Source organism: Hydra vulgaris, chromosome 01 (assembly GCF_038396675.1).
Source record: "Hydra vulgaris chromosome 01, alternate assembly HydraT2T_AEP".
In the NCBI taxonomy this organism is placed as follows: Eukaryota; Metazoa; Cnidaria; class Hydrozoa; order Anthoathecata; family Hydridae; genus Hydra; species Hydra vulgaris.
In genome coordinates, this window is record NC_088920.1 from 56237501 (window position 1) to 56258636 (window position 21136).

At 25.7% G+C, this 21136-nt stretch overlaps 1 protein-coding gene across 1 annotated transcript in view; it reads left to right on the forward strand.

The window, feature by feature from the left end:
- LOC105843959 (uncharacterized) overlaps positions 1 to 20857 on the forward strand; it is a 22019-nt gene extending 1162 nt beyond the window's left edge. The window contains exons 2-10 of the mRNA XM_065788715.1: positions 1 to 61; positions 3074 to 3145; positions 5846 to 5952; positions 6586 to 6621; positions 15857 to 15926; positions 16173 to 16235; positions 16313 to 16430; positions 20433 to 20624; positions 20732 to 20857. The exon at positions 1 to 61 is cut by the window's left edge and continues 42 nt beyond it. Of these exons, the coding sequence (XP_065644787.1) occupies positions 1 to 61; positions 3074 to 3145; positions 5846 to 5952; positions 6586 to 6621; positions 15857 to 15926; positions 16173 to 16235; positions 16313 to 16430; positions 20433 to 20624; positions 20732 to 20805 (793 nt within the window). The 3' untranslated portion in view covers positions 20806 to 20857. The remainder of the gene's footprint in view (positions 62 to 3073; positions 3146 to 5845; positions 5953 to 6585; positions 6622 to 15856; positions 15927 to 16172; positions 16236 to 16312; positions 16431 to 20432; positions 20625 to 20731) is intronic.
- Positions 20858 to 21136: the final 279 nt, after the last annotated feature.

Below are 21136 nucleotides of genomic sequence, written 5' to 3' on the forward strand. Positions count from 1 at the left end.
ATATGATAGAAAGAAGTTTCAAGAATTAACTAATAACATGTTTAAAATTGGCTGCATTAAGGTACTTTTATATTTTGTTATTTTATGTTAAATAAATTTAGTAGTAAACAATATCTAACGGTTAATCTATATATTAGTTGGTAAAATCAATAACATTTTGACTGCTACTCTTTGTCTGAAGTCAGCCTTAAGCAACTAGGGGAGACCGGGGTTAATCGGAACAGAGGGTTTGCTGAAACATTGAACATTTGCACTGACTAACCAGCAGTTTATTAGCACAAACTAGTTGCAAAAAATTGAAGAATTAAAGTACATACTATTTTGTTGCAGGACAAAATAAATTGTGAAACATAAAGTTTTTGCTAAATATTTTTAAGAATAGTACTCATGAAAGTAACCTTGTTTTATGAAAGATTATGAAATAGTTAACTGTTTAATATTTTTTAGTTTAATGATTAATTTTTTTTAGTTATCAAATTAAATTTGTTTAAAATAAATTTAAGTTTTCTCTTTGTTAAAACGTTAACAGATCTTTTAAACTACATTTTTTAAAGCGACATTATTACAAGTTTATTTTTTCCTAGTTTTTGGTTTTTAGGAACTTAAAAATTCTAAAGAAGCTTATGAAGTACTTTTGGCAAAAAATTTAATACTTTTAGGTTAGAGAAACGATCAAATTTTGGACCCGGAGTCTTTATGTATAATGGAGGCAAGGACCCCAGGACTCCAAGCTTAAAAAGAATAAGTTCCAAATCATTCGATCTCATGAATTTTTTTCTTATTTTAGATTGGGACTCCGCATCCTTGGCTGTGACAATCCCTAAATAAGTCAATTAGACAAAAGTAAAGGAAATAAAATAATAAATTTTCAATCAATAATAAAAAAAAACACATAAACTTTTTTTTCTATAAATTTTTTTATGAAACAATTAAATTGAATTCGTTTTTCTCAATTATTTTATGTTTTTGCCTATAACTCAACGCAGGATGAAAATCAAAAATAATTAAAGTGATTTGTTTCTTTGTCAAAAGATTTTTTTTAACTTTCCGATTACTCAAAGCCAACAAAGCATAGAAATATATATACATACATACATACATATATATATATATATATATATATATATAATATATATATATATATATATATATATATATATATATATATATATATATATTTACAACCCGTAGATGTTGTCCGAAAGTTTTTTCCATATTCTGTTGACTAAAAGTAAAAATTAAAATGCAAGACCGGAATTATTTTTTTTTAATAATTGATAGACTGCCTGCCCCAACCAAACCCTCAGTTGATGTAGCAACACTCCCTTGCGGGTCAGGCTAAAAGATAGTAGATGTAGCAGCACTCCCTTGTGGGTCAGGCTATTTGTCAGTCGATGTAGCAGCACTCCCTTGCGAGTCAGGCTATAAAATAGTCGATGTAGCAACACTCCTCGCATGATTTACAGTAAAAAAAATAAAAATAAAAACATTTTATTAAAAAAAATAAAAATAAAAACATTGTTTATATTGTTAAAAACATTCAGAATGTTTTTAAAACATTCTGGTCAATTAAATTTGGTTTTTTTAAAAAACGATTTATTTGTAATTAAATTAATGGTTTTTACTTTTGTCCAACACGCAAATGTTGGACGAAAGTCAAAAGTAATTAAAAGTGACGTATGTGTTGGCGTAAGAATCACTTTTTTCCTTCCGCTCATCCCAAAGACAACAAACTATAGATCTATACATTTATATAAATATATATATATACATATATATATTTATATATATATATATATATATATATATATATATACATATATATATATATATATACATATATATATACATATATATATATATATATATATATATATATATATATACATATATATATATATATATATATATATATATATATATATATATATATATATATATATATATATATATATATATATACATATATATATATATATATATATATATATATATATATATATATATATATATATATATATATATATATATATATATATATATATATATATATATATATATATATATATATATATATATATATATATATAGTAATAATAAAATGTTATTCACCTCTCCAAGGCCAAGAAGGCCACTACAATCGAAAAGGCTATTTTATTCTGGACATATTTTTAATGGTATTCATCCATTTGTGTTTTGTACTTTTGCTTGTGTTTATAAATTCATTTGAGTCAGTCCTAGTTTTTTATGTTTAGCAGTAGGCAAACATCATACCAATTTTTAAAAAAGATTTACAAACAGATCTAGGTAATTATAGACCAATCTTTTTGACCTCTGCAATAGGCAAATTAATGGAGAAAATTGTACTTGATATATGGGTAATCATCTCCGCTTGTACAATATCTTGTTGCCTCAACAAATGGATTTGTATAATTAAAATCATGTGCAACTAATCTTCTAGAGATGCTTGATACTACTACTGAAGCGTTTAGTGGTGGATATGCTTCCTTGTTGATTCTCTTGGATTTCCACAACGCATTTAATTTTGTCTCACCACCTGCTTCAATTCAAACTAATTGGTTGTGGTTATTGTGAAAAAATAGTAGTTTGCTTAAAAGATTTTCTCAGCAACAGGCTGAGAAAATCTTTTAAGCAAAAGTTTTATTTTGCTGTGAGCATATATTCAGCAAGAGTGCTCGATGAATGATATCAGAGCTATATAATTGATTTTTTGACGAGATTAAAAAAATAACTACATGATTTTTACTACTAAAAGTTTACTTTTAGTAGTAAAAATCATTTACTTTTAGTAGTAAAAGAAAACTTTTAGTAGTAAAAATCATGTAGTTATTTTTTTAATCTCGTCAAAAAATCAATTATATATATATATATATATATATATATATATATATATATATATATATATATATGTATATATATATATATATATATATATATATATGTATATATATATATATATATATATATATATATATATATATATATATATATATATATATATATATAACTGGGTATTAATGTTCTTTTAATTATTAATTATTTTTTTGTAAAGGGTTTTAGATACTTTTCTATGTATTTACGAGGAAAAGAAGAGTTACTTGTTAAAGTGCAAAATGAGCAAGTGGTATCATTTTAATATTTTGAAATTTAGTATTTTATTAATTTTATAGATTATTTTTATTTCCATACTATTTACTCTTAAACATGTAGATTGTTAATATTGTTTTTCTATGTGGAGCTACTTTTTTTAGCTTTTTTTATATATATTTGAATGTTTTGTGTTGTGTTATTTTTTGTGTCTTTTATAATTAGCAATAAATTATTAGTTGCATTAACATTAGTATAATGAGATCCATAAAATAAAGAAAAGATTTGTTTCAAACATCTATCTGAAATAATTATGATTAGTCAAGCCTTCTCAGGTGAGGTGTGTCATATGTTACCACGCATACAATATTTTGCTTTGACAACTTGGTCCTGGCACTTTGCATGTTTTGATAATTTTTTGTGTTTTAAAAATGCGCTGATAAAACCAAACTAAACTGGAGAGAAAATTAAAAATAAATAAACCTAAAGCTGAAAAGAGAAATAAAATCTTAAGTATGGTAAAACAATTAATTGATACACCAGTAAAAATAAAAATATAAAATTGATATATTTTTTAATCAAGAAGCGTCTCAATAATAGTTCAAACTTTTTTTTTTTTTAATTTAAAAGTGTCTCAATTAATAATTTAAAGTTAATGATTTATATTATTACGTTAGTGTAGCACTTAGGTTGATTTAATGTTATATTTGAGAGGCGGGACTGATAGTTTAGCATTATTATGAATAATTTTTTTTTTTAATTTTTTATTTTTTTATTAGAAATTAGAAAATATCAAATTTTTAAAAAATTAAGTAATTAAGCTCAGATTAAATAACTTTAAAACTTTGATCTTTTTAATTCTAAATTCCATGAAGAGAAACACTTTTTCATTTATTTTATCATTTGTTATGATTTTTATTTTTTTAATTTAATTTTTTTTTTAATTTTTTAATTTTTTATTTCTCTTTTAAGTTTATGGTTTGTTTATTTTTAGTTTAAGTTTACATTTGTTTATCTAGCACAATTTTTAAATGCTCTAATTTTATATTATTATAATATTATATAAAATGTTATATACCTCTCCTGAGAAGTCTTGATTAACACTATCTATATGCAAGTATATAAACTATAGTGAGTTTAGTTGTGTCATACTATAGAAATGATGGTTTTAGTATAGGCAAGGCCAAATTTTATTTATACATATTTATATTTCATTCATATATGGGTACATCCATCCCACTTTTTAACTAATGGGTTAAAATGTGGGAAGGTAGTACTTATGTATAAATGATTTAATATGGCAAAAAAAAATCATTAGTCAATGAGTGTTCTTTAGCCTTGCCTATTTGTTTTTTCATTAATTTTCTCTCAGAAAGTCAATTTATATTTCTAATATAAATTGAATAAATAGATAACAGTTGTTTTTACCAACAAAAATAATCCAAATTGTTTTTGGCAATGATGATGTAATATATAATGTCATTTCTTTAATGATAAAATAAAATATATCCTATAAATATAATAATGTTTGAATTATCAGTAAATCTCCATGTGTTATCCACCAGTAATTCCATCAATAAAATTATGTCAACAAAAATTACAAATTACTATTTTTTTACCTTACAACTTTTGACAATTAGTTGTAACTTTTGTGAGTAGAGCTTACACTATCAATTAACTATAACAAAGTAAAAAACTTTTGAGATAATTCCAGCTTTAGCTTTAAGTTGTTTCATTATTATTAGCATACCACCAAATGTTTGTTGGAAGTTCAACAAGCATTTTTACTATGATTTTACAGTATTTTAAGTGCAAACAATAAGTGAAAGTGAGTGTACAAAGAGTGGCCCATTTTTAATGGCATAAAATTTTACAGTCTATAGTAATTAAAATGTAATTAAACAAAGTTCAACAAGACCCTTCTGTTTTTTTATTTTTTAAGCAACCAAGGTACTTTAATTAAGTTTTTTGAAAAATAATGTTTAATTGTCAATACAACTGAATATAAAGAAAATTTGTTATACAAATGTTCCAAAGTTTTTTGTAATTACCTTAGATAATTGGTGCTCACCTAAGCGTACACTTATTCTTTCAAGTTTGTCCAGTAAAAGAGTGGCAAAAAGAAAAGTTTCGAAAAATTAAATATAATTATAAAATTTTATTTCTACATAAGTTAGGACTATTTGCTTATCAAACTAATTTTACTTTGACAGTATATTTTAAAAACTTTATTAGTATAAAATCAAACAATATTAAATATTAATAAAAAAAAAAGTCAGGATTCCCAAAACCTTAATGGACTCCCGAGACACTGTACTCTGGCAAAAATGGGGACTCTGGAACTCAGTATCTCTGCTTTTATAAAAATTTTTTGCCAAGTATGAGTTATAATATAGTTTCACAGTATGAGGATTTGCACAATGCTGACCTTAATAATTTTCAGGATCACAAATGTCACTTTGTTGGTCTGCAGTCACTTAAGTATCCAAAACCTAACTTCTTTAGATTTTGAAAGCTGCAAACAGGAAATGCAGTGGTCTCATTTCAAAAAATAAGTTTGCAATTAATTCACGTCATTAATTCACGTCATTATTATGAAATAGTTATCACAGTTTTTCTCTTTACACTTTTTTTATATCTATTTGTTAGATAATATAAATTTTGCTAATTTTTAAATTTATTTTTTTTAATTTATATCCTCGACAATATTACTAATATTATTTATTAATTGATTAAGCCTTTACATCCTGTTGAAAAACGTTTTTATCAAGAAACTGTGACTGAAGAAGGTTCTGAAGAAGAAGAAAATGGAAGCTTCAATGAAAAACCTCTACCAAGACTTTGGTAAGTTGTTTAGATCTCTGGTATGTGACCTCCTCCAGCTGACAAGTTTCTCATTTGCTATTAGACCAGTTATTATAATAACAAAAAAACTTTAGTAGAATAATGATAATGATGAATTTGAATTTGACATAATTTTGTTGAAAATTTGTTCACCAAAATTAATTGCTATAATAATAAATAAGTAATAGAGTAATTTATAAAATTGTGAAGTCTTGAATTCTCCTTGAATTAGTTTAAATTTTGTAGCAATAAAAAAGTATAAAAGCTAGGGTTGCACTTTTTTTTTTGTACCATAAAACTCATAATCTGATAAGAAACAATAGTTCTAGATCTTAAGAAGATCCAGGAACAACAGTTCTAGATCTTTAGGTTTGGAATATATGTAGTTCCAGAATATATATATACAAATCACTACTTGCTGACAATAAGGAAAGAAAAAAGGTCAAGAAAAGTCAAAAGAAAGGTCAAAAGAGGAAAGACACTTTGTGAGCAAGTAGTGATTTTTTTATATGCTGCTGAATCTCATAGCTTCGCAACTAAAATCCTAAAAGATTTTTCAGATAGGTGCTAGAGGAAAATGTTAGGACTCATCATCTCAATATCTTTATTATTAAAACTTTTATTTTAATTTAGTGACTCATTGATTATGTCAAGAAGTACGCAGCAACGGTAATATTTATATATTTTATTGCTATTAATAATATGATATTTTGTTTATGATGTAAGTTGATCAGTTTTTTGTAATAAAAAAATAAGTTTTTAATTATTAGGCTTTCTTTTTTATATAATCATTAATGATTGTAAGTTGAATTTGGTTTCCATATCATGTAGCTCGGTAAATATTTTCACCATGTAATTCTTTCAAACAGTTTTCCTTGCAACTGAAATTAAAAAAATAAAGCCTGTATAAGTTTTTATATGTAAGTTTAAAAACACATAAGCTAGATTTCGAGGCTTATGAATTAATTAGAAAATTAGACCACTTATTGGTAGCATGGCTTTATATATGTAGTTGTAATTAGTCTTAAGGTAACCTACTTTTGTTCGAAAATTATGAATGCAAAACTTTATGACACATAATCAATATAGAATGGTCATAAATGCCTACAAGTGTTATGCATTGTCCTAGGCCAATTCGTTTTATGCAAAAGACACATCATACAAGAGTATTGTCAAAGGCTTTCTAAGGTGAACTTCAATGAAATATTTTAGCAATGAATAAATATTTATTGATAAAACCTGCAAACATTAGGCCTGGGTTTCTTGGCTGATATTGATTTTCCATTTTATATTTTCTTTTCCTGTCACTTTAGCCTTCTTAATTACATTTCTTTTATAAGTGTCTGCAATAATTATTCCTTTCTTCTTTTTAAAGGAATTTCATCTTCATCCTAACAACTCAATTTTAATAAAAAATTAAAAACTAATAAAGAAATTTGTAAGTCACAAGCACAATAGCATTATTTTATTATTTTAATTTGTGCAGCCATGGCACAGTAGTTAGAGTTCTGGCTTAAAGCCAAGAGGTCTGAGGTTTAATTCAAGTTCTAGTCTAATAAAGTGACATCGATAAAAAAGCAGGCATAAACTTTCTTGTTAAATGCTCTTCCGCAGTGTTCTGCGATAAGACTGTAAGGACTTCTAGGAGCACCTCAATAACCACAGAAAAAAAAATCTAATTAAAATGCTATTTTGGAGCATTTATAAAATAAAATTATTAAAAACCTTATTAAGTTTTGCCATCATAAAGAAGACTATAATATATTATACTGACACTGAGTGGGTTTTCTTTATTACAAGCCTGTGGAAAGTCTGGTTTTGATTGCATTGCTATCTTTGATTGCATTGCTATCTTTGATTGCATTGCTATCAGTAAAACGAGAAACTGCACAAGCTAATTTAAAAAAGTAGCTAATTTAAAAAGGACAGTAGCTAATTTAAATAAGCTAATTTAAAAAAGTAGCTAATTTAAAAAGGATAGAATTTAGATGTAGATAAGATGTTTAAGTTTTGTGAAACCAATATAATAAACATTCAATTTTAATTCAAAATTTAATAACATTGAATGTTTATAATGCTAAAACTAAATACTACTTTGCAATACCATAACTGAAATAGGTGATAAATGTATCAACTATTTCAGTTTTGTATTGATCCAAGAAGTATAAGGATCCTATTTGTCAAAAACCTTTAGAGATTTTGCTACACTTTTTTTATGAGGTAAACTGTGTTATTATTTTAATCTATAATTGAATTTGTCTCATTCAGATATTGAATTTTACAATATTAAATTTTATGTACAGTACTGGTCATAAGTTTAGAACCACCTGTTTTTTTCATCATTTTGCGGCATAAGTATGGTGAGGTTAACACTATAAGCATAACAATGCATATAATAATTTGACAAGGTACGAATCTATTGATATTCATGAATAATTGTGTATTAAACCAAATATAAATATTGATTTTCATGAGTTCTTTAATATTATAGCCAATTTTAGAACATTTTAACATATTTTGGTAAATTTATGATGTATTGGTATCAATGTTTTGGTTAATTCAGTTGTTACTTATGCTACTTTTTGGAATGTGTACACTAGTTAGATAATGTATTTAATGTTATTTTCGTTTTTATTTTAGAGTTTAAGTGAAAATATTTTCTGAAATGGGCAAAGCTAAAAGCCTTGATTCAACTGTTCAGGCCCAGGTGGTGGCTTTGAAGGAAATTAGTGGCTTAAGCCTAAATGATATAGCCAAAAAATTGAAAAAAAGTCGCCATGCTGTACAAAATGCATATAAGAAACATTTGGAATCAAATACATTCACGGACAAACCCAGATGTGGCCATCCTAGAATGTCAACTTTACGTCAAGATAGAACCTTAAAACGCCTGGCCCTAACAAATCGTCGCCTTTCTTCCAAAATTTTGTCTCGACAGTGGCATGATGTTGGTGAACCTTTAATATCTCCAAAATCTGTTCGTCGTGGTTTGAATAAACAAGGTTTGAATGGTCGTGTTGCTATTAAAAAGCCTATTATCTCCAAAATTATCAGCAGAAGCGTCTCGAATTTGCACACGAATTTTTGCATTTTAGTGTTACTGATTGGCAAACGGTGTTGTGGTCTGATGAGTCCAAATTTAATTTAGCTGGTATTGATTCTCGATGTATTTTCGTTTGGCGTTGTCAAAATGAATCATATAAACCGGAATGTTTGCAGGGAACTGTAAAGCATGGTGGTGGTAACATCATGGTGTGGGGTTGTATGTCATCTTTTAGGCTGGGCCAGTTGCATCAGGTGGAAGGAATCATGAATGGTGCCATGTATAGAGATATTTTGCAAAAGCATTTGCTACCTTTAACAACAGCATTGTTTCCTGCAACTTTTCCATGGATCTTTCAGCAAGACAATGATCCTAAGCACACGTCCAAAGTGGCTAAAGATTTTCTAGCTGCTAATGGTGTTCAAGTCTTGCACTGGCCACCCCAGTCACCGGATTTGAACCCCATAGAAAATTTGTGAGATGAAATTGATCGCCACTGTGCAGGCAAACGTGCTAGTAATAAACATGAACTTTGGGACTTTATTTCTGCCGCTTGGACTAGTATTACTGCTGTTGATTGCAAGAAGCTTGTTGACAATATGCCAGCCCGGTTGGCTGAAGTAATTAAAAATAAAGGTGGACCTACTCATTATTAATATTTTAATACTCATTTGGGTACTAAAATGTTATAACAATATATTTTACATGTTTCAGTAATATATTATTTTGATGCACTGGGGTTATGGCTTTATAATCTGCAAAAAACTAAAAAAAATGGGGTGGTTCTAAACTTATGACCAGTACTGTAGTTTTGGACACAAAAATTTGACAACTTTTTCAAAGTGTTTCAAAGCATTTTATATTTACTACTTTATTCATGGATTTTATATCTTAAATATAGCAAATCTAATTAAAAACAAAAATTGACATAAAAAAACACTATTTTGTCCTACTGTGTTCTGTTGTTCAACAGTGAACAGTATTTTAGAACTATTGGTTACAGCAGATTTTAATCACATTTTAAAGTTGCATGTAAATAGAACTTAGTTCTAAATGTTACCATTTACAAAAGAACAAAATTCTTTAAAGAAAAAATCCTTGGTTTTATTTTTTATATAATGAGCGATTGAACCATACAAATATGTGCCATGGCGATTGATGACCAATCATTGTGGAATATATTTGTATGGTTGGTTGTGCCTTATGTCATTAATTTTTGGAATACTCTTCTAAAAAAATATCAAATTTTTTGAAAATATGTCTAATAACAAATTGCCATAAATATGCAATATTTTAGGTGTTTCCAAATCAAATTTTTTGAAATGTTTCACCTTTTTGAAACAACAGACGTTTCTATGTTTTAATTACCATAAAACATAGAAACAAGATAAGCGATTTTTATATTGTTTATATATATATATATATATATATATATATATATATATATATATATATATATATAATATATATATACATATATATATATATATTATATATATATATATATATATATTTATATATATATAGTATATATAGTTAATATGTATGCATATATATAGTTAATATGTATGTGTGTATATATATATATAGTTTTATAAATTGTTGCATTTGGGTACGGAAAGTAAAAAATGATTCTTTTGCCAACAAATACGTCACTTTTAATTACTTTTGACTTTCGTCCAACATTTCCGTGTTGTCAGAAAGTTAATACCATTAATTTAATTACAAATTAATTGTGTTTCAAAAAAACTGCAAAAATGCAAATTTGATTGACCAGAATGTTTTTTAAAAACATGAATATTTTTAAAAATATAAACAATGTTTTTATTTTTATTTTTTTTAATAAAATGTTTTTATTTTTATTTTTTTTACTGTAAATCATGCGCGGAGTGTTGCTACATTGACTATCTTATAGCCTGACTTGCAAGGGAGTGCTGCTACATCGACTGAGGGTTTGGTTGGGGCATGCAGTCTATCAAGTAATTAAAAAAAAATTCCGGTCTTGCATTATAATTTTTTTTTTTGTCAACAAAATACGGAAAAACTTTCTGACGACCAATTAGGAGTTATATATATATATATATATATATATATATATATATATATATATATATATATATATATATATATATGTATATATAATTTAGCAAGGCATTTTAAATTTTTAAATGACTGATTGTTGACTGGAATCTCATTTCTACTTTGCCTTTTTAAAATAACTAAACTTTGAATAGAGCTTAGACCTTAATTTTTAGCTTTGATACTTGATCCATCATAAAGAACACTGCATAAATTCGAAGTTTTCCTCAAAAATGAATAGTGTATGATTATTTTATTTTATAACACTTGAGCTTCTTTGTTTTTTTTTCACTTGTACAACTATTATTGTTATTGATAAAGCAAAATTTTTATCTTTTCTATCATCTTCCAGACATTTTCAAATTTGTTTTGGTTTGTGCATTCTATTTATTTTTAAAAAATTTGTCTCCCTAAAAATATTTTTTTTAATGTTTTGAAAAACCTTTTGGATTCATATTTATCACAATTTACATCTTATACTTACTGAATGCTAAACTTAGATACCAATATTTTTTGTTTGCATTGAGTGGTTTAAGTACTATGGCTATTAATAGATAGACTCCTATCTCTAAGATATAGATTTATAATCTCTTAAAAATATTAATTATAAACATTATAAAGAAAAAATAAAATTATAATTGAGTCTCAAGACAATTAAACAACTTCATTTCACTTCTTGCATCCTTATGTTTGGTTGATAAACTAATTTAACTGATTAAGGTTTACATATGGCTGCAACCATATGTGAGTTGTTTGTGTTTGAAATGGCCTGGGAATGACCTTTGTAAAACAATTTTGTTTTTTTAACTAAATTTTTTTTTAAGAAATTTAATCAAAAATTTTATATAATATATAATAGTTTTTAATACAATATATAAAGGCTTTTTTATAATATATAACACAGCTCAACAAAAAATTTAATGCATTAACACTTGCTCTTATTTAATCTTCATACGCTGAATTCAAATGTGACGTCAGATTTTTATGGCAAGCTACAGACTTTTTGCAATAAACAATTCTTTATTTTTCCAAGTTTAGGTAATTGACTAAATGTTCAAGGTATTTCTCTAAAGCAGATTTGAATTCATTTATAAATGCTAGGGTATAGTTTAAATGATTTAATTTTTTTTTAATTTAAAATAAAATAAAAAATACCTGAATAAATAATTGATATGCTTTATGAGAAAAAGGGGTTTTATTAACCCTTTTTAAATCTACATAAATATAATAATAAAAATAAATAAGCTTTAATATCATCATAATTCTCTTGCAAGTAAACAGATTGGCGCATTTGGTCGATTGGCCGATTGGTGCAGAACCAAAAATATTACCATTGTTTAAAAGGACACATTTGAGGCTTTGCTTTAAGCCATCGATAAACAGTCTCCATTCTGTTGGATTATATACAGAATTACCTGACTGTAATAGGAGATTTGAAATATCATTACAGAAAGCAAATGAATGGACTTCTGAAAAAATTAAACAAATGTTTCCTCTCTTGTTCTAAAGTAGGAAACTTTTGAAAAGCTGTCAAGAAGGTTCTTTTCCTTTAATCGAGAGGCTTATAGTTCTGCTGCCAGCAAATTTTTGCTGCTTTATTGTTCCAATGCCAGAGGTATTGACAAGACAAAAATAGCAGTTGTCAACATGGTTTAGTGGTTCTCTCCACACCATGGGGACTTCAAACATGTAAGTTTTCTCTTTTTTCCTTTCGTCCAATCTTGAAGAATCTCTTTGAAAATATAGTACACAGTACGTGGTGCCCACTTTTTTATCTTAGTCACCAACTTTAATATTGAAATATGATTTATATGCTAGTTTTATAAAATTAGTAATATTTCGTTTTAGTCTGACAAAGTTTATAGTAGCCACACATATAACAGAATGAGTTAGAGTTATATTTACACCTATGTCAATTTGAAGAAGTCATCATATTATATATTTTATCTTAAAAAAAATATTACTTTTTCTATCACTATTTGATAAAAATACCTATAACACGGCTGTTTCACTCAGTATAAGAATGAGCTTGACATCACAAGTTTATCTAAAAAAAAGGTATTTCTGTATAAAAAGTATAAAAATTCACTAACTTTAAAATAAAAGTATTTTTTTTCTATAAACGCTTTCATCTTCAAATAAAAAAATATAAAAGATCTATCTTTCCTTGTTAAATAATAATTACATTAAATGGAATAAAAATAAATATAAGTAAATATTTTCAAAGATTTGTGATCACTTTTCTGTTTTTTGCGATATTTACAAAAAACCTCTTGATAATTAAGATTGCCTGACTTATCTTTATGCTGGACTGCTGAAACTTAGAACACTTATCAATAAATGTTTAATTTTTCTGATTAATCGTATGTCATCTATGTGTTTCTTTTACAAAAAGTCATTTATATTATAAAAGTTGTTCGTTTTAAATGCCAAATGTAATATTTTTGATGGTTGACAAAAGTTATTAAAATTTCAACCTTTTATGCATATTAAAGTCATAAAAATAATTTATGTTCTTCTAGCTATGTCAGGCAATGTTTTCAAACTTGTCATGTTTTGCAAATTTCTCTAGTTTTTTGTTTAAATTTGTGTTTACGTTTTTAAAGCGATTACATAAAACATTAAAACATTTTCTCTAATATTATTTTTGAGATTTTGATGTCTGATCTTTAATAATCCCTGTTTTATATCACATTTAGTTTAAGTAAACTTTTTTTAGTATAATAGTCTAACAATGTTTATATTTGATAATAAATATCTAAAAGATGTTTTTTCATATTTTGTTTTGATAAAAAGTAACAAGTTATAGAAATTTAGCTATGTTCATCATTTGCCCCTTTTATTTAAAAATCAAAGAAGGTTTTGATTAATTTCCTAAATGTCATAAGATACAAAATTGTATTGATGTTATTAATCTTTTTACAGAACAAAATTATCTCTAGTATTTCAAAAGTCGTAAAAGTTTTAGTAACATTCTTTAAGTGATGATTTTCAAAAAAACAAGAAGCCATATAGCTTACTTTGAAACAGCCGTGATAAAAGCCTTATTTTTTAAAAAATTAAAAATCGGAAATTGCAAAAAAACTAGAGCTTGTTGACAAAAACAAAGTTTAGATTTGAAATTAGCATTAAAAAATACATAAAAATCAGTTTAAATATCCCATACAACAAAAAAAAAGTTTTTTTCTTTGGACCTGTGTAAAAGTTGTGTAAAAATTTTTATTTTTTTGATTGTAAATTTGCTTTTTAAATTTTTTTTTTAAACAAATTCAAAAAGAGAAAGAGATGCAAATTTACAATGATAGGATACAGGCTCATACTTGGTAGCTAAAACAGGTCCAAAAATATTTGCAATGCATTTTTGGACCTTGTCTAAAAAAGTGAAAATCTAATTAGAAGAACCAGTCCAAATATGACAACAATATTCCATAAAAAAGAAATTTTTAGATGTAGAGAATGGAATCAGGAGTAATAATATGGTGGGCATAATAAAGAGAGGCAACCTTGATAAATATTATAATAATATACTAATATTAAATTAATTAAAGTATTACACATATATGCTTTTTCTTGATAAATGTTGAAACCATAGTTACTAGATTGTTAACTATTTGAATATTTCAAAAATTTTAATGTACTGGTTTTGTTTTTCAATTGCATATTAAATAGAAAAATAGAAAACATCTCTATTTGAAAATTGTGCGTTGTTATTATTTACTTGCTTAAAAACTTTAATTTTGGTTGTGGGTTAGAATAAATTTGCGTTTCATGGTTTTTAAAATTTGCTAAAAAATCCTTTAAATCTGAAATCTTTTATATTAATTGCCAAAATGATTTAATTTAATTTTCAAAGCAACAATAACAACATCTTTTTTTGTTTGAAGTTTGTAAATGAAAGATAAAAATAATAAATAAAAAAATATAGCTCTTCTGGTTTTAGTTGATTTTTTATATCAGTGTGTTATATGACCTGTGAGAAACAAGTCAATCAAAAAATAACATGCACAAAGCTATATATAGTATAGCTATATAATTTTGCAAAATAATTTGGCAAAGTGAAATGTCTGATCTCCTTCATTTGACACAAAGCTAAATGTCTGATCTCCTTCATTTGACACAAAGGAAATGTCTGATCTCCTTCATTAAGAACTATCATTATAGTTATTAAAAATCCTAAAGTGAATGAAATATCAAGTTTAATTGAAAGTAGATAGATTTTTTAAATGCAAAACTACGGATGAAGTGCTGGCAAAATGTGCCACAAAGAACGGTATCAATATCTTATGCAATATGCAAGTTTATTCAAATGTGATTAAAAAACAAAAGCTTTGAAAAAAAATTTAAGTAAACTATGTTTTGAAAATGTTAGTTAAAAGGTTTAGCATAAAATAATAAGAATGAGATCAATCCACAAATGGGTATCTTAGAAACATGTCCTCATGTAATATATTCTAAAAGCTATTCAATACAAAAATATAATATTCAAAAATTAAAAAAAAAATTTAAAGAGTAAATTGAAATTTAATGTTTACTCGCTCGATCAGTTTTAAGAAATATAAAAAAAAAATCTTTTAATGCTAACTATAAGCAAGCCATTAAAAATTGACATTAACATTTGTAAAAAAAGAAAAGGAAAAAAAAAAAAAGAATGCAAAAATTTTTGCAGTCTGTCTGAAGGACAAAAATTTGCAGTCTTTACCTGTCTAAACTGAACCTTAGATATTTTAAAAAAGATTTTTTTTTAATGCTGTAATTTTTAGTATTAATTTATATTGATTTTAGGTTAAGTGGTCTTACATTTTCTGGTTTGGGATTGCTTCCAGCTAGTCCTTCAGAGTCAGAAGCTGCCAGCGTAAGTTACTCTGATGTAATGTGTTTGTTTATAGTGATATATAAAGTGAGGTTTAGTATGCAATTTTTTTTTTTATTGACTATGCTGTAAATGTTTTATTTTTATTTTCTGTAATTAATAATTCTGCAATGACAATTAAAAGTTAATTATATTCATCTCTACTTAACTTATATTTACAAATGGTATTACTTTTAAATATTTTTAAAGGTAAAAACTTATTTTGTACATTGTTGAAATCTTTTTCAGGAGTCAAGCTCCACATTGTTTTTGATTGGTGCTTATTCTCGGTACAAAAGTCCTTATGTATGGGTGAGTTCTTACATTTCAAAAACAAATTATTATTTTTTATAATGATTAAAATTTTTATTTACATTTTTATCATTTAGATTCGTTCAAACCATCATCGAATTGTGTCATTTACTGATATTCGAACTTACCAAGACTTAGATGAAGTTAAAGACAGCCCTCTAAAACTTAAATCTATTTCTAATTGGTATCACAAAGGTAGTTAAAAATAATAAATTACACTCTTCTTTTTTTTAAATAAATTTTGCAGAAATTCTCTGGGCAGAAAAAAAAAAATTTTTTTAAATTCTAAATATGTTTTTTTTTTTTTTTAAACATAATATCAGTCACCTGTAAGTTTAACATATTTTGCTCAGTGAACATTTTTCTGTTTCATAAGCACCCCGTTTAATAAGATATTAAATATTTAGATGCAAATTAAACAATAATTTTGTCAACATGAAAACAAAGAAGAAAAAAACAAATTGAGAAAATTTCCCCATTTAGTACTTGCATAATTGAAAACTTGAATGTAAAACACTCACAACTTGAAACCATAACTTTTAAAGATCTATGTGTATTGTCTGCAATTTTTAACACCACTTACTGTGGTATGAATAACTTAAAAAACAAATGTTTATAATAGTTATGTAACTACTTTATTCTGACAAAATATTAGTTATATTTTTAATATTTAATAAAGTTAATAAATTAATATTTTTAAATATTTAATAAAGTAGTAATTTATTCAAGTTGTATTAAAAATAGTAATATATGTATTATATATATATATATATATATATATATATATATATATATATATATATATATATATATATATATATATATATAAATATATATATATATATATATATATATGTATATATATATATAATATTGCATAAATTATAATATATATATATATATATGTATATATATATATATATATGTGTGTATATATATATATATATATATATATATATATATATATATATATATATATATATATATATATAATATATATATATATATATATATGTATATATAGTAAAATTATTAAGTAAATGTACTTCCTAACAATATGAGGAATAATATTACTTTTAGTTTGTTTAAATTTAAAATTTACTAATTTAACTAAAGTAGTTAATAAAACCATGTGTAAATATTTTAGCTTGCAATAGCTTAACCCATAAACTGTAAGCATTAACTAAGTTTCTTTTATCTATTTTATAACTTTTACAAAATTCATAGTCAACATTAATTTTATTGTATAAGTTTAACCAAAAATAAAAGATCTTCAATGAAACACTTCACATTCTTATAAATATGTAAACAATATATGGGATAGTATAATTAATGAAGCATTCAATAATAAGGTTTAAACTATAAAAGTTTAGCACAACTAGCTTGTAAACTATGTTTCGCACAATTGGCTTGTGAACTGAAATTCAGATTTTCAACAGTTAATTTGAAATTGTCAGCCATCTGCTGTGATTTACAGGACCATACTCCAATTTCATAAAATCTACTTGTATTTTACCTGAATGCACAGCCAAAATCTTTTTTTTTTCTTTCTATAGAATTGGTCCATTGAAAGATCATCAATCACATCTTTATCCATCTCAAATAGTTATTTACCAATAGTTATTTTGGGAAACTCTTAAATTACAGGAAGTAAAGTCACATTTCAATAGTTTACCTTCTATATTCATTATTGGAGGTTGATTAACCATCCAGATCTTAAATAAGATGTCCATCATCACGGACATTTAAGGTTAACCTGGATTATATGTATGGACATTCATTTGAATGCACCATACATATAATCCAGGTTAACCTTTTATTGAGTAGATTCTTTATTTATATTATAGTCTTGCCAAATCTTCTAGTGTTAGCAGCTGTGAAAACTGCTTCAATAAACTTATAACTATATTGAGTTTGATAAACCAATCTGCTATAGGTTTGGCTATCATTAGTGCAGGTTTTTCTTCAAGACTATGTTTTTAGTAATGTATAGAAGATTATCTTGAAGGAACTTGAATATTATTTTAATGTTACTTCATCTTGTTTATTTACCAAAGTCCAATTTCTCTCAATTCCTCTTCTCATCAAAAATCAATCCTTTAATCTTTTCTGACGCATACATAGGTGAATCTTTTTTCTAATGTCGCCCAGTTTAGTGTCTTTTAAAATCTCATTATCTACATGAATTGCAGAAGAGAAAGCAGCAGCTACACTGTTGATTCTGCTGTGTCTTAAAAATATTCGTGTTAAAAGAGTTTAGAGGAAAGTGATTACTGTTCGTGTTAGAAGAAGAGCAGCCGTGGTGCAGTGGTTAAAGTTCTGGCTCAGAACTCTAACCACTCCAACAAAGTTCTGGCGCAGAACTCAGAGGTCCGAGGTTCGACGAGAGCTTTAGCCCAACAAATGATATTGGTACAGAAGGAGGTGTGAACTTCTTATTAAATGCTCTCCTGCGGTGCTCTGTTATAAGACCATAAGGACTTCTGGGAGCACTTAAAATAACAACAACAAAAATAAAAAAAGGAGAAAAGTGATTACTGTTTGTGTTAGAAGGGGAAAGTAGTTATTGTTCGTGTTAGAAGAGTGATTAGTGCCTGTATAAGGTTTTTTTATATATCTATTTTATTTTTTATTTATTATTTCAATGGTTATTTTTATTATTATTATTATAATCCGTCTTGATATGAAGTAACTTGTTGCACGATTTGTTGATCTTCTTAACGACATATACATTCATTTCTTGATTCAAAAACTGGTAATTAATTAATACAACTTTGTTGTCCTGCTTCTCTCTCAATGCTGCTTTTACTCTTTTTTTTTTTTTCTTGTGCTTTTGTACTTTTGTTGTGCTTTTTGTACTTTTGTTGTGCTTTATTTCGTACTTTCGTTGTGCTCTCTTTCGTACTTTCGTTGTGCTCTCTTTCGTACTTTTGTTGTGCTCTCTTTCGTACTTTCGTTGTGCTCTCTTTCGTACTTTCGTTGTGCTCTCTTTTGTACTTTCGTTGTGCTCTCTTTCGTACTTTCGTTGTGCTCTCTTTCGTACTTTCGTTGTGCTCTCTTTCGTACTTTCTTTGTGCTCTCTTTCGTACTTTCGTTGTGCTCTCTTTCGTACTTTCTTTGTGCTCTCTTTCGTACTTTCGTTGTGCTCTCTTTTGTACTTTCGTTGTGCTCTCTTTCGTACTTTCGTTGTGCTCTCTTTCGTACTTTTGTTGTGCTCTCTTTCGTACTTTCGTTGTGCTCTCTTTCGTACTTTCGTTGTGCTCTCTTTCGTACTTTCGTTGTGCTCTCTTTCGTACTTTTACATTGCATAGTCAGTCCTTTTTTGTTGAGACAATTAGTAAACACTTTTTATTTCAATCTTTAGTTGCTGAGCTTTGATAAACTTTAACGCTATTTCAAGTTTTTTTAAATTTGCAGAATAGTTTCAAATGGGAGAACACACATAATTTGCAGAATAGTTACAGATGGGATAACATAGATAACTTTAATCACTACATAGTGATTAAATTGTTGATATTAACTTTCTTATAATGTGTAACAACCCAAATTAAAGTTAACTCATAGTAATAATTCTATTTAAATATTAGTTACCCTAACAATGGTAGACTTACTAATAATGAAATAAACTTGCTAATCATCAGCAGGAGAAGTTCAAATAAAAAGTTTTACCAATCTAATGATATAAAATATTTTACAAAAACTAACACGTATGTCTTATTAACTGAGAAAACATTAAATGCCTTACAAAAAGGTAACTTTAAAGTCTTCAAAAAAATTTAGTAAAAGGTTTAGTTGTTTATTTTTTTTACAAATGATTTATTAAATTATAAATATTTATATGCAGTATGTGACAAAATCGCCACCATCTTTAAACAAAGAAATATATAGTTATTTTTTTAATAGAAAGCTGCGAAGAAAAATAAAATTTTAGTTTTACTAATTAGATTAAAGATTTAACTATCCGAAAATATTCCTCTTTATTAAATATAAAGGATATTTACATTTAATAAAGATATTTTTTGTTGGAACAGGACATTTATAACAAAGCTCAAAACAATAAAAAAAAAACAAATTTTATTTACTAATTTATGCATTTGTAAATTTTTCCATTAATTTTTGACCGAGATTTATTTAAACTTTATTTAAACATGCATATTTGGAATAATTAAATTGGATAACTTTCCAAAATTTGTTTAGATATTCATTTATGGGATATACTTTCAGATATTATCAGGTTAAATGTACAGCCAACACCTAGGAATCCTTTTGCAGTTGACTTTTCTTACTTTGATGCTTTGTCTCCAAACTATTTTTTACTTGCTACCGGTGCCATGGTGCACTTTTTAAACTGCGTTTTGACATCTGGTGAGCACAGCTACAACGCAGATGGTAATGTTTGTTTGTGTTTTTGCTTTATTTACAAAATGTCAATAAACTTATATTTATGATTTTTTTTTTTTTTTTTGAACAATTTTTTAATATTTGTGCGTTTTTAGTGACGGAAGATTTAAACGAAGTAATGCGAAGACATTTTATGTTGTTGAATACTATGGTCTCTAAAAACAGATAAAATTTACATATATATTTACATACATATCTATCTATATATATATATATATATATATATATATATATATATATATATATATATATATATATATATATATATATATATATATATATATATATATATATACATATAAATATATATATATATATATATATATATATATATATATATATATATATATATATATATATATATATATATATATATATATATATATACACACATATATATATATATATTACCCAAAAATATAAAAACTATTATATGTTTATTGTCAAATCAAAAGAATTTTATTTAATTTTAAATTCATATATGTCTAATACCTATTCAT